The 12,520-nt window shown below is 35.4% G+C and overlaps 1 protein-coding gene across 1 annotated transcript in view; it reads left to right on the forward strand.

Moving 5' to 3' along the window:
- The window catches only part of LOC129220682 (dynein axonemal heavy chain 6-like), a 21,686-nt gene extending 9,166 nt beyond the window's left edge, over positions 1-12,520 (forward strand). The window contains exons 2-4 of the mRNA XM_054855112.1: positions 9,520-9,655; positions 10,599-10,743; positions 12,386-12,520. Coding sequence (XP_054711087.1) covers positions 9,520-9,655; positions 10,599-10,743; positions 12,386-12,520 — 416 coding nt within the window. The remainder of the gene's footprint in view (positions 1-9,519; positions 9,656-10,598; positions 10,744-12,385) is intronic.

The raw sequence follows: 12,520 nt of genomic DNA on the forward strand, positions 1-12,520 counted from the left end.
CCTCTTCCTGCGGCACCTAGTTCGGAAATCTCTGATCTAACGTACTGTAATTATTATTATCACTAGATATTTATTTATTCATTATTATTATTATTATTATTATTATTATTTTGTAGCTAAATGTTAGGAAATTATTTGTGCTAAACTAAAACTAAAAAAAACTACCTTCATTTTTGGATTTTTTCCCAGATTTTGGAGGGGTCCGGGCCCCCTCAACTCCTCTCTTATATACGTCCTTGCGGTAACTAAAAAGAAAAAAACGTACTTTTAACTATGTTTGAAAGCACTAAAAGCTACAAAGTGACCAAAAGCTGTACTTACATGTTATTTTTAGATTAATCCTAGAAAAGTTGAGTTTTAATCCAATCGTGTACTTCATTCAATGTGAAAGACATAGAAGGTCATGCATAGATGCAACCTATCATTCGTCCGCCATACTAAAGTGGTTGAATGTTGAATGTATGCCGGAAGCGCATGCGCCAGCATGTCATTCTGCGATTGCTCGCTGTTTTGACACCTCTTGTCTGCGATTGTCTGCTGTTTTGACATCCTGCTCTATTTCCTGCCCAGCATGGTACGCTTGGGCACCATGCTTTCACCTTAGGAGAAAAATATTCACTCGTCTGGCACCCCTGGTTATAACAGTGTATAGAAAATTAGCCTTTGACGTTAAAAACTTTGGCAACAATTTAGAAAAAAATGTCACTAATTTCAGCTATCGAAATTTTTCCTCTCAAAAGATGCACGTGAAAAATATAAAATGTGCCTGCATTTTTATTTTCTTCTCCAAAATAGTGAAGTTAACGTCTTTGTAGTCAATTCAATGGCTCAAGAAAATGTGAGTTTTGCACTTATATGCATCTATTTTAATTATTTTAATATTTTGAAATACTGCTATATTTAACGAAAAATTTAGTCATGTGAAATAATATGCAATATTTTGTAAGGTTAGGGTAAACTCCTATAATTAAGGAAATCTCCTTAGCCATTATTGATATCTGCGTACAAAAGTTGAAACGGTTGCCGATTGATTTTCATGGCCAATAGATGAACGGTTAAATTATTTAAGCAGTAGTAGCGGAATAAAGCGAACTTTTAACAATTCTCATCAAAGTTATATTTGATGGAATTATCATAACATGTAATGCTTGGCAGGTTTTCAAAAATTTTTGCCACACTAGTCAAAAAAAAAAAAAAAACCCCGCTGTCTACTTGTAAAATGTTGACAAACCATTACTGGTGATATTTAAAATTTAATGTTTGATTTCTGAGCGAAAGTAATCCATGAAACAATACTAAAATTTACATTGAAATGAAAAAAAAAAAAGAAAATTAATTTGAATTCTGAAATTTTGAATTCAAATTATGTTTTTCGCAATCACGAACTGCGACAGGACCCTACTCATTGAAGTAATTGTTTCTAGAAACGGCCCCTGTCCGTTATTGTTTCTAGAAACGGCTCCTGTCCCCACAAGCCTGCCTCTCCTCCTGGGCGGTTACGTGTGCATAGTTGTGTGTGTAAGTGTGTAGACTTGTGTGTGTGCGTAGACCTGTGTGTATGTACGTAGGCGTGTGTGAGTGTATGTGTGTGAAGTCGTGTGTGTATATGTGTGTGAGTGTGTGAGCGTGCGTGTGTGTAGGGCATGAACGCCTCCGACCAGGAGAAGCGGATAGCTCAGGACCGGAGGAGCCGCGCCTGCAAGCCGATGGACGGTGGTGCTGCAGAGGACCCTGGTCCAAGCCGAAAAAGGAACCAGACATCAAAGACAGTCAAGTGAGGACAATAAGCAATCGTGATTGCTCAAAAAAAAGTCTGCTAACTAATTAAACTAAGCTATTAAATTATAAAATAATCCGCTGAATACACAAGTCATTAACTAAAATGCAAAGTTCAATTAAAATCTGAAATTTAAGTATGAGGAGCGAACATGGCACCAGCTATTTCAGCAACATAGGATTTTTTTTCAAAAATTTGCGCATGCTCCACGCTGTGATAATTTCCCCTACTATTAGCCAAATTTGATAGGCCACCGTCGGTCGTGATTCATTTCCCAAAACCGTTAGCGCTAAAATTAAACTTGGCGACCATTCTGGTAGTTTTATTTTACAAATACAAATACAAAAGTGACGACCAGCAACAGGCTCTGGGCGGTCATTCCAAGTTCGTCAGCTTGCGAGATCGAGTTTTTCGCTCACGTGATCGGTTGTGACGTAGAAATGTTGCAAAGTAGTGTTCTAATCTACTCGAACCTAGAGGCAAGCTAAGTTTGAGTAGATTAGAATACTACTTTGCGACATTTCTACATCACAACCGATCACGTGAGCGAAAATCTCGATCTCGCAAGTTGACGAGCTTGGAATGACCATCCTGGGCCCAGCTAGACTGGTCCTAGTCCCCATTGAAGATCAATGGCCCTCTTAAAACTATCTACTCCCTTGCTCATTACCACCTCTTCCGGTAAGCTGTTCCAAGGTTCCACTACCCACTACCCTGCTAAATTAATAATTTTTCCTAATATCCTTGTTAGCCTGAGATTTAAATAGCTTAAAACGATGGCCCCTTGTCCTGTTTTCATTGCTAAACTTCAGCCCCCTAGCATCTTTCATTTTAATAAATTTAAACAACTGAATAATGTCCCTCGGTCTCTTCTTTGCTGAAGACTACATTTTTAGCCTTCTAAGCCTGGAATAATAGTCTAAATGAGAAAGTTCATTTATTAGCCTTGTAGCCCGCCTTTGAACTCTTTCCAATACAATAATGTCTTTCTTAAGATAAAGAGATCAAAACTGAACAGCATACTCCAAATGAGGTCTTATCAAACTTCTATTTAAGGGCAGAAGAACTTTTTTAGATTAGCCTTCATTTTGATGATAACGGTTGTGAAAATCAAGTAGCACCTTAAAAAACAGAGAAAGGAAAGCTTAAAATAAAATGTACGATATTTTACTCGGTATTTTTAATTCTTCAAAGGTTGTCAGTTTGAAAAAGTTGGTGGGGGGGGGGGGGGACTCAAGGAAAAAGAAACCTTGACCTACGGTATGAAGAATATAGAAACACACTCCGAGGCGAATGAGAACAGGATTTAAATTCAAACAATCATAAATTTAAACTTTTCAAACACGTGTCTCTGGGGGTAAAAGATGATTTCTTTCCCAAAAAAAGGGATCACCCCCTGCCGCAATCCCTGCTGAACCTTTGTTATTCCGTGAAATTCTCCAGAAGTGGGGCCCTTATTAGCACCTCCTGGAAACAATCGCCATCCCACACTTAGTGTCGTGCCTCTGACCCTGGTATAGAGCTGTGAGATTTGGAGGGGACCGGCAGGACCAAACAGCTTTGTCTCAGCTGGCTTTTGGTCCCCTTATACCACTAAGATTCTATCATGGTATTAAGACTTTTTGGGGAAGTACCAAGTGCAATGAGAGCACTTACTCAGTTGCCTTGTCGCATGAGGACGTACTGATCCGATCTGGTCTAGTGTTGGAGAGATTGAGAGCGGATAGACTCATGGACTTGATCAGATTTCAGATCAGTGAGGATTAGCAACAACAACATGATTGCATTCACTAGCAAACAGTCATAAAGTCAAAATTTTCATACCCGGCTACTCACAGGGTTATAATCTCTAATATAAGGCGAAAAAATTTGTCGTTCAATTCATTGAAAAGGAAGGATATTTTAAAAAATATCATTTAAAATTTTGTTTCCACGTACCCCATTTGACCATACTTTGCTTCACTATTTTTTCAGGACAAAATAATTACCGAGGAAGATGTAAAAGAAAGTTCTTTGATTTCTCCTCGTGTTGTAGTGAAACATCCTATTGGTCGACGGTATGAATCTTTAAACGTACCTCGGATACAAGAAGAGCCTCCAGCACACGAGCATATTTGGGATGGCAATGAAGAACCAATAGTAAGTCCTTGCCTCTCATAATTTACGGCTGTGACAAAATCTTAGTTGTAGATATTCTGGTCACGTGATTGGTTCCGGAAAAATTTCGCGAACATGTCTTCGTGCTGATTCATTGCTCATCATTTATTCCATCATTAAAAATTACTTTTATCCCGAGGATCACGGTTTGTTGATTGCGCTATTGGTGTGAACCCATAGCAACAGTCTACAACAGACACATTCTGTTGCCATTGCTGTTGATGTAAAAACAGCATTACCAGGGGGATTGTATACTGTACCAGTATTCATTCATTCGTTTGACCACTGAGTAAAAACAGAATGGAAAAGGCACATGCTCTTAATATTTTAAATATTAAGAAAAAAAACTTATTAAATTTATTTTTTGAAATCGTATTATTTCTCTCCTTTTTGTTTCTTCCCATTTTCATGCTTTATTGAGCAATCACGATTGCTAATTGCTTTCACTAGACCGTCCTTGATGTCTGGTTCCTTTTTCAACCCCACTGCCCTCTGCGGGCGCGGCTTCGGCGTGACTCCTCTGGTCCTGAGCACTGCCCCCTGGTAGCCGCTGCTCCTGGTCGGTGGCGTCAATGCCCTACACACACGCACGCTCCTACACACTCACACACATACACACACGCCAACATGCATACACACAGGTCTACGCACACACACAAGCTTACACATACACAACTATACACACGTAACAGCCCAAGGGGATGGACAGGAACCGTTTCTAGAAACAAGCGAGTGGGATAGTAACCAATGAGTAGGGTCCTGTCGCAAATCGTGATTGCAAAAAACATAACTTGAATTCAAAATTTCAGAATTCAAATTAATTTTGAAAATTCGAAAGTTTTTTTTTATTTTTTATTTTTATTTCTTCTATATCTATAATGTCTGTACCTCAGAGCAAGACTAACGTAAGTAAAAAAATTGCTATTTTCGGTTTATTAGTGCTCTGTATGTAGTAGAGGCTATTCCCTATCGAGAAATGTGAACATAACTCTTTAAAAAAAATCCCTTTTATTTTTTTTTTTATTTTTTTTTTTTTTTTTTTACCGGGATACGTCTTCTTCGCTCTGAGGTACAGATATATGGAAGAGAGTAGCAGTTTCGTAAAAAAAATTTCGAATTTCGAAGTTTGACGGATTTTAACATTTTTAGGTGCTCTGAGTTCATTTCGACCATTTTAGGAAAATATCTGCATGTGTGAGATTGGTTTTTTGTGGCCGCTCTAAAGCAAAAACTACTGCATGAAATCGAACGAAATTCGATACTCATATGTACCCCCATGTGAACAGATGCCCACAAGTTTTAGGCACCAGTTCCCCCAAGGAGGGAGGAGCAATCGAACGTTTCTTCTATTATGCGTGCCAGTTATATCTTAAGAAGTAACAGGCGAAAATCAAGCAAAATTTGGTCCATACGTTGACTCTAGAGAGTACAGGTGCTGATTCTATTTCGGCACAAATAGCTCAAAAGAGGGTGGTTCTTGTCCGTTGCGAGTGCTATATCTCAGGAAGTAATGCTACGTTTAAGATGAAATTCGGAATACTTGTGGAACCTATACGGAAACAGACGCTGATTCAATTTTCGCACCAATTGTTCCAAGTAGCTGATTTTTGCCATTTTTGGTACCAATAAAAATAGCTAAATTAATGAAACAATAAAAAAGATAAACAATACTAAATTGTCATCTGCGCCTTTCTAGCGATTTAATTGTTGTCAAATAATCGGAAAAATCTCTATGATTTAAAATTTTTATCTGTTGCTATTTTATGTTTGTTAACAAATAAAATGTTTGCAATTAATATAAGCAAGAGTTTCAAAACAAGTTTCAAATTTTCGCTCTTTGCTTCTAGTCTAGTAAACGAAGGACAAAATATGGTGGTGAAAAAGATAAAAAAAAAACATGTAGTTTTGAGAATTGGCACGCACGTACAGGAAGGGCTCCTGATTTACATACTAAAAGTCCCGGGTGGTAGGGGGGGAGCTCACAGCGCCACCTAAGATTTTAGGTGTGTTTTTTCAGTTTTCGTCTTATATCACACAAACTATTTGCTTGCGAGCAAAATTGTTATTTGACAAATTAAAGAGCGTAAAATTATCTTTAAAAAACTTTTTTTTTTTTGTAGCTGTAATAGTTTCCGAGACGATTGACGAGAAATTAAATTTAAAATTTAGGGAATTTTCGGGAAACATTTTTTTGCTCTTTTCTATATTTCGAGCCCTTCGAGGATTTATTTGATATGATTCCTTCCTCTTTTTGGTCTGAAGTAGTGTGGTTTATTAGGAGGATTTTATTTCTTAAAATTAGAGGGCAGGTGGGGGAGGAAGAAGGCGAGTAATGCAAGAAAGACAAAAATATGGGCAGTTGTTCTTTTCTTTCTGTTTTTTTCCTTCCACCATAGTCCAGCAAACGAAGACCCAAAATGAGGATACGTTTAGTTATAAAAATTGGTACACATGTACAAAAAAGTTTCCTAACGAACATACTAAAAGTCGCCGGTGGTAGAGGGGTTTTGAAGGGAACTCGGGCCACTATCTTGGAATTCCGTTTTTTTAGCTTTCGTCTTTTCACTCACAATCTTTTTTCTTGAAAGCAAAATCATCAATTGTTAAATTAAAGAGCGCAAAATTACCTTTAAAAATGTGTTTGTGTTTTTATTATAACTGTAATTGGTGCTGAGACAATGTGTTCCCAAATTCGTGAGATTTTGAAAACTATCTAATTTTTTCCCTTTTTTCATTTTCGGGACTCCGCCCTTTTGGCATGTTTCAGTTTTTTATCATTAATTTTATCATTTATCCTTACCGCAGAAGGGTACGCGTTTATTTCTTACATGCGTAGAGGTCTTTTTGGGTCTTAGTGGAAGTAAATGACATAACAGAGACCATTTATTTAAAAATAAGTGATTAATATGTCTTTTTCGCAGAGTCCCAAAAATGAAAAAAGGAAAAAGAGTGGATAGTTTTCAAAATCTTACGTATTTGTAAACACATTGTGTCTGCCCCTATTACAGTTATAACAAAAACACATTTTTAAAGGTAATTGTGTGCTCTTTAATTTGACCACTGATGTATTTGCTCTCAAGATAAAAGATTGTGAAATTTTAAAACAAAGCTGAAAAAAGGAATCCAAGATAAACCGAAAAACCGGAATTCCAAGATAGTGGCACGAGCTCCCCTCAAACCCCTCTGTTAGAGGGGTTTGAGGGGAGTCCCTTCGGGGACTTTTAGTATGTTCGTTAGGAGACCTCTTTGTACATGTGTACCAATTTTTATAACTAAACGTTTATTTTTTATCCTCATTTTGGGTCTTCGTTTGCTGGATTATGGTGGAAGGGAAAAAAGAATAAAAAGAACACCTGCACATATTTTTGTCTTTCTGCATTCCTCGCCTTCTTCCTCTCCCACCTGCCCTCTAGTTTCAAGAAATAAAAGCCTCCTAATAACCTGCACTACTTCAAACCGAAAAGAGGAAAGAATGACATTAAATAAATATTCGAATGGCTCCAAAAATAGAAAAGAGCGAAAAATTAGTCTGTTTTTAAAAATTCACTAACTTCGAAATTTAATTTCTCGTCAATTATTATAGATACAATAAAAGTAAAACAAGTTTTTTAAAGATAATTTTAAGTTCTTTAATTCATTAAATAACAATTTTATTTGCAAGTAAATAGTGTTTTTGAGATATAAGACAAAATCTAAAACACGCACTTTAATTTCATTTAATTTCAAGATGGTCGTGCGAGCTCCTTCCCTACCACCGGGGACTTAAATTATCCTCACCTGCTTTCCAGTTTCAATAAATCAAATCACCATAATGACCATTACTCTCGTCATACTGGAAAGAGAAAGGAAACACATCAAATCAATCACTGAGGAGGTTCGAAAATTTTGCTCGCAAGTAAATAGTTTTTGAGATATTAGACGAAAACTGAAAACACACACACACACACACACACACACACACACACACACACACACACACACACACACACACACACACACACACATACATACACACACACATATATATATATATATATATATATATATATCCTAGGTGGCGCTGCGAGTTCCCCCCTACCACCGGAGACTTTTAGTATGTTCATCAGGAGCCCTTCCTGTACGTTAGTGCCAATTTGCAAAACTACATGTTTTTTCGTTTTTTCAAACCGTTCATTGACTAGACTATTCTGATTTTCTAGGATATTTTACCAAGTTGGTCACAAATTTGGTGAAAAAGAAATGATTTTTCGAATTTGGTTTCAATTTAGCACTGTTAGCGATATTAGACGAGCTATCCATGCAATCGTGTCAAAATTGTCGATACTGTTAAATGAACCACTGTAAAGCACCTTTTTTGCATTCATTCGCAACAAACTATCGTTATTATTATTTAAAGTATTTTCTTGATTATTATTTTTATGTTTTTATCCTGAATAACATGCTCAATAGATTATTTGTTTAAATTTAGATAACACGGGGGTGTCCCCCCCCCAAAGAGCAAAGCCCCCCCCCCAAAGCATGAACCCCCTTCAAAAATATTGAAAAATACCCCTCAAAATGCCCCTAAAGATTTTAGTGGCACAATCTGCACTATGTCCCCCTCCTCCCCCGGATTACAGATGCAAATAAAAACATCATTTTTCTTTACATTTAAAAGTAGAATTATCTACGTTAACCATACTCTTTATGCGTGTAAGGAAATGCCCACACAGATATTCATGCAAGAAATATTATTTTCTATCGTTCGTACATAAGTACGCGTACCCATTCTTTTGAATTATTAAGAAATATCGATTATTTAAAGACGTAAAAAGAAGTAGTGTGGGATTTTTTTTTTTTTTTTTTTGGTAAGATGTATGGTTGAATTTGACGCATACACTCCACTTGTGCTTAGTTTAATAAGCTGTCCTTAAATTTTTCAGCCCGGTTTTTCCGAGTTCAGAAAATATAAAGAAGTCAATGAAACAAGAATTATTACACCCTACGAGCCACAAACGTATTCCAAATCAAAAGTAAGTTTTTCATTCATAAATAGTTCTTTTTAAAATGAAGTACGTATACAGCAGATAGTCTTGATCTTGATAGTTAAGCTGTCATTAAACTTCTACTCACCAAAATAATTTTATTCATAAACTTTAAAATGTGCTCTTAATTTTTAAATAACTATTCTAATTTTTTCAAACTTGAAAACTGTCATTTTTGCTAGCCAGGGAACAAGGGAAAATATACCAAATGTGCTGAATAAAAGAGTTGGGGACATTAGCGTCCAACTAATGAAGAAATATAAAAATGAAAGTTTCAATAATGATAGTCGGTAATTAAAATTTATGCAAAATGTTATGTTTTGTACGAATTTTAACTGCCGAAATTTCTTCTATACTTAAAATAAATTTCCTCATGCTAAATAATTGCAGAAAAGAGACTCAAAAGAAGAAAAAGCAATCACGATCAAAAATCCTAGACGATTTCTAATTGGTAAGCACTTAATTTCTTTACAACTGAACAAAAGAATGTAACTACAAATTGTTTTTTAAAAGAAAGAAACCTGTAAAGAAAATTTCAGAATTTGCATTTTCTTTCTTTAGAAAAAACGGAGCCTATATCAGTCACTTCTTTGGAGAGTTTAATTGAAACTGTTCAAATCAATCCAGATGTTGGATACATAACAATGAGTCGCAATTGCATGGATCTCGTCAACAATTACAAGCCTTATAATTACACGTACGTAATTTTATCACTATGAAGTTTAAGACTCTTTTCATACATTTTTATTAGTACAACGTATATTCTTCAGAACTGCTCGTTATACATATGGCTAAAGCTCAGAACTTTTTTTGTTACTTTATCACTATATGCTATAATTTTTATTTTGTTATTTTAAGTTGTACAAATTATTCACATAATTCACTAAAATTATGATGCAGTAGAACTTCTCGATAAAGGACACTAATGAGACTGGACATTTTGTTCCTCAAATAGAGGTGTACCTTCTTCGCAGGTGTTTGAGTTTATGTATACAGTGTATTAACTCAGTATACTTTTATAATAAACATAAACTTTTAACACCTAAAACCAGCGGCGGATACAGACTAGGAGGTGTCATTTTTAAGGACTACTTTTTAGGTTAATTTTTCTGTCATAATGCCCGCAACATACTTCCGCTGTTTACTTGTTTTCAAAAACAATGCAAAATAATAGTCATTACAAAGTTAGTACTTTTAATAAATTTTAAAAAAAATTAAGACTGAACTTAAGCAAGCAATATTTGTGGATTTTGGGCACGTAACACTTTTCAAATAATGCAAGCTTTCGAGCTTTCTTTGATTCAAGTCAAGTCATCAGTTTAAAAGTGTTTTTCCCCCTTTCACTATAGCAGCCAGTGAAATTTAAATAAAAAATTTAGAGAAAAGAAATTGACTGTATACACTATACAGTCTTGTACGAATAGCTTTTACTATATCACCTATATTTCTGCTCTCGTTTTTCAATTAAAATTTTACTGGCTGCTTGAAATTAAACTAAATATAACGAGATTAAGATTAACCGACATTTTGAGTGTTGTAACCAGGAAACCATATACTTGTTTTATTTTATACTTTTTATAGAAATAGTTTTTAGAATGAAAAAAAAACAATAATATTTTTTATATTTTATTTGTTTACAGGATTTGCCATTACAATAACGTTGATAAATCAAATTATGTGACAATCAGCCCAAATGGATTGCTTGAGTTTTACAAAGGAGATGTGGATTTTATGCCATTGGACAGACTGCTTATCGAACACGAACTCTATAACAGTTTAAAAGAAGTACAGCAAAAAATTTTCTCTATGTTTATAAAAAATATATAGTTTTATATAAATTTCAAAGTCTTTTCTCAGTTTTTTGCAGGGATGTGGAGTCGGAGGGAAAATGGCCGACTCCGACTCCCAGTACCCGCAGACCTCGTGGTGCGGGGGCCTCACAGCACTGAGGGGACTGCCGCCCGATCCAATGTGAGCAACAATTAGGTTGTAAGAGACCCTGATGATTTTTTGTAGAGGGGTCCGGCCCACAATTTGTATATCCGGGCCAGCCGACTCCGATTTCTAGATTTTTAAATCTCAGACCTCCAGCTTCTTTTTCTTCTTAATTTTCTCCCCTTATTGGAAGGGGGGAAAACCTCTAAACAGTGATAGAAATATTAATTCTTATTATAGGAATATTTCACGTCGTATTTTATTGTAAAACGAAGATGTATACAACGTTAAAAATTCAATTTTAAAACAAATTTTACTATAGTTGCGGTTTTTAAAGTGAAATTATTGAGAGTGAAATTATTTGAAAAAGGTAGATGGAAAGAAAGGTAATAAATTGAAAGGTAAGAAAGATGCTTATCGAGGCATTTGTACCAGAGGTACATCAAATCATCGAAACTGGCATGGAAGAAATCATCCTCCAAGAATGTGAAACCACGTCAAGACAGCATGTTTATTCACAGCTTTGGTTCTGAAATGCTGACGTCTCAAGCGCTTCTTTAAAGGTCCAAAAAGATAGAAATCACTTGGTGCAAGGTTTGGACACTACGCCGGGTGGTTTAATACTTCCCAAAGCAAAAATCTCAACAAACTGTTGTTTCAATGGCAGACAATGTTTCCGTCGATGCAGTCATCTTTTAACTAACATTTTGTCCTGTTAGTGGATACCCAGTCCATTCACTGGTACCGTTTGAAAGCCATGATCATTTTTGTTATCTTATGCATGATTTTTATTCATACAGAGAATAAACTGCATACCCGTTAGAGCTCGTTACTTCACTTTTTGAAACACCTACATATTTTTGTTCAGAATTTATGACATCGTAAAAATCTGGGGAAAAATTTCCCTACTGCGCTTTTTTAAAAGTTTGCATGCCTTCGAAACAAAAGCTTATGAGCACAAACTCACAAAAATACTAGACGTATTAACGGCTAAAAGTATTTTTAGCTCCCGAAATTTCGGCCTTTCAGTGAGATCGAATTTTCTGCAACTTTAGCCTAAACATGGTAATTCGTTTTAAAAAGCTGATTCACCAGGGATCCTGGATCCTCGGGATTTGGATCTTAAATGTTGACATTTTACATAGGTTAGCTTCGAAGGCCATTTCTGCACCTCTATAAAATTTCACTCAAATCAGAGATGGTTGGAAAGGGAATCATTTGAAAAATCAGATCAGTTGACCTGTAATGAATAATTGGTTTGCTTTTGTACATCTTATTTAACTGCAACCATAAAAATCATCTATAGATAACATATAGAATTTGAGTAAAAGATGCAAAAACTATAATGGGAGAAAGGCTATCAATTGGACTTTGAGTACAACAATACTTTAATCTTCCCTAAAAGAAAGTGAAAAAAAAAAAAAGTTTGACAGTTACATAAAAATATAAAGAATAAAAAAACTTTGATTTAAAAAAATGTTTGCAATTTCAGATACCATTTTTTAAAACTGTGAGAACTTGGAAAGCGTTTATGGTTTGGTTCAAGAAAATTCGAAGAAGGAAAATACTTGATGCTACAGCCAAAATTCAGGCATTTTTTTCTGAAAAGCTTGAAAAAAAAGTTTGA

Source organism: Uloborus diversus, chromosome 4 (genome assembly GCF_026930045.1).
Source record: "Uloborus diversus isolate 005 chromosome 4, Udiv.v.3.1, whole genome shotgun sequence".
NCBI lineage: Eukaryota > Metazoa > Arthropoda > Arachnida > Araneae > Uloboridae > Uloborus > Uloborus diversus.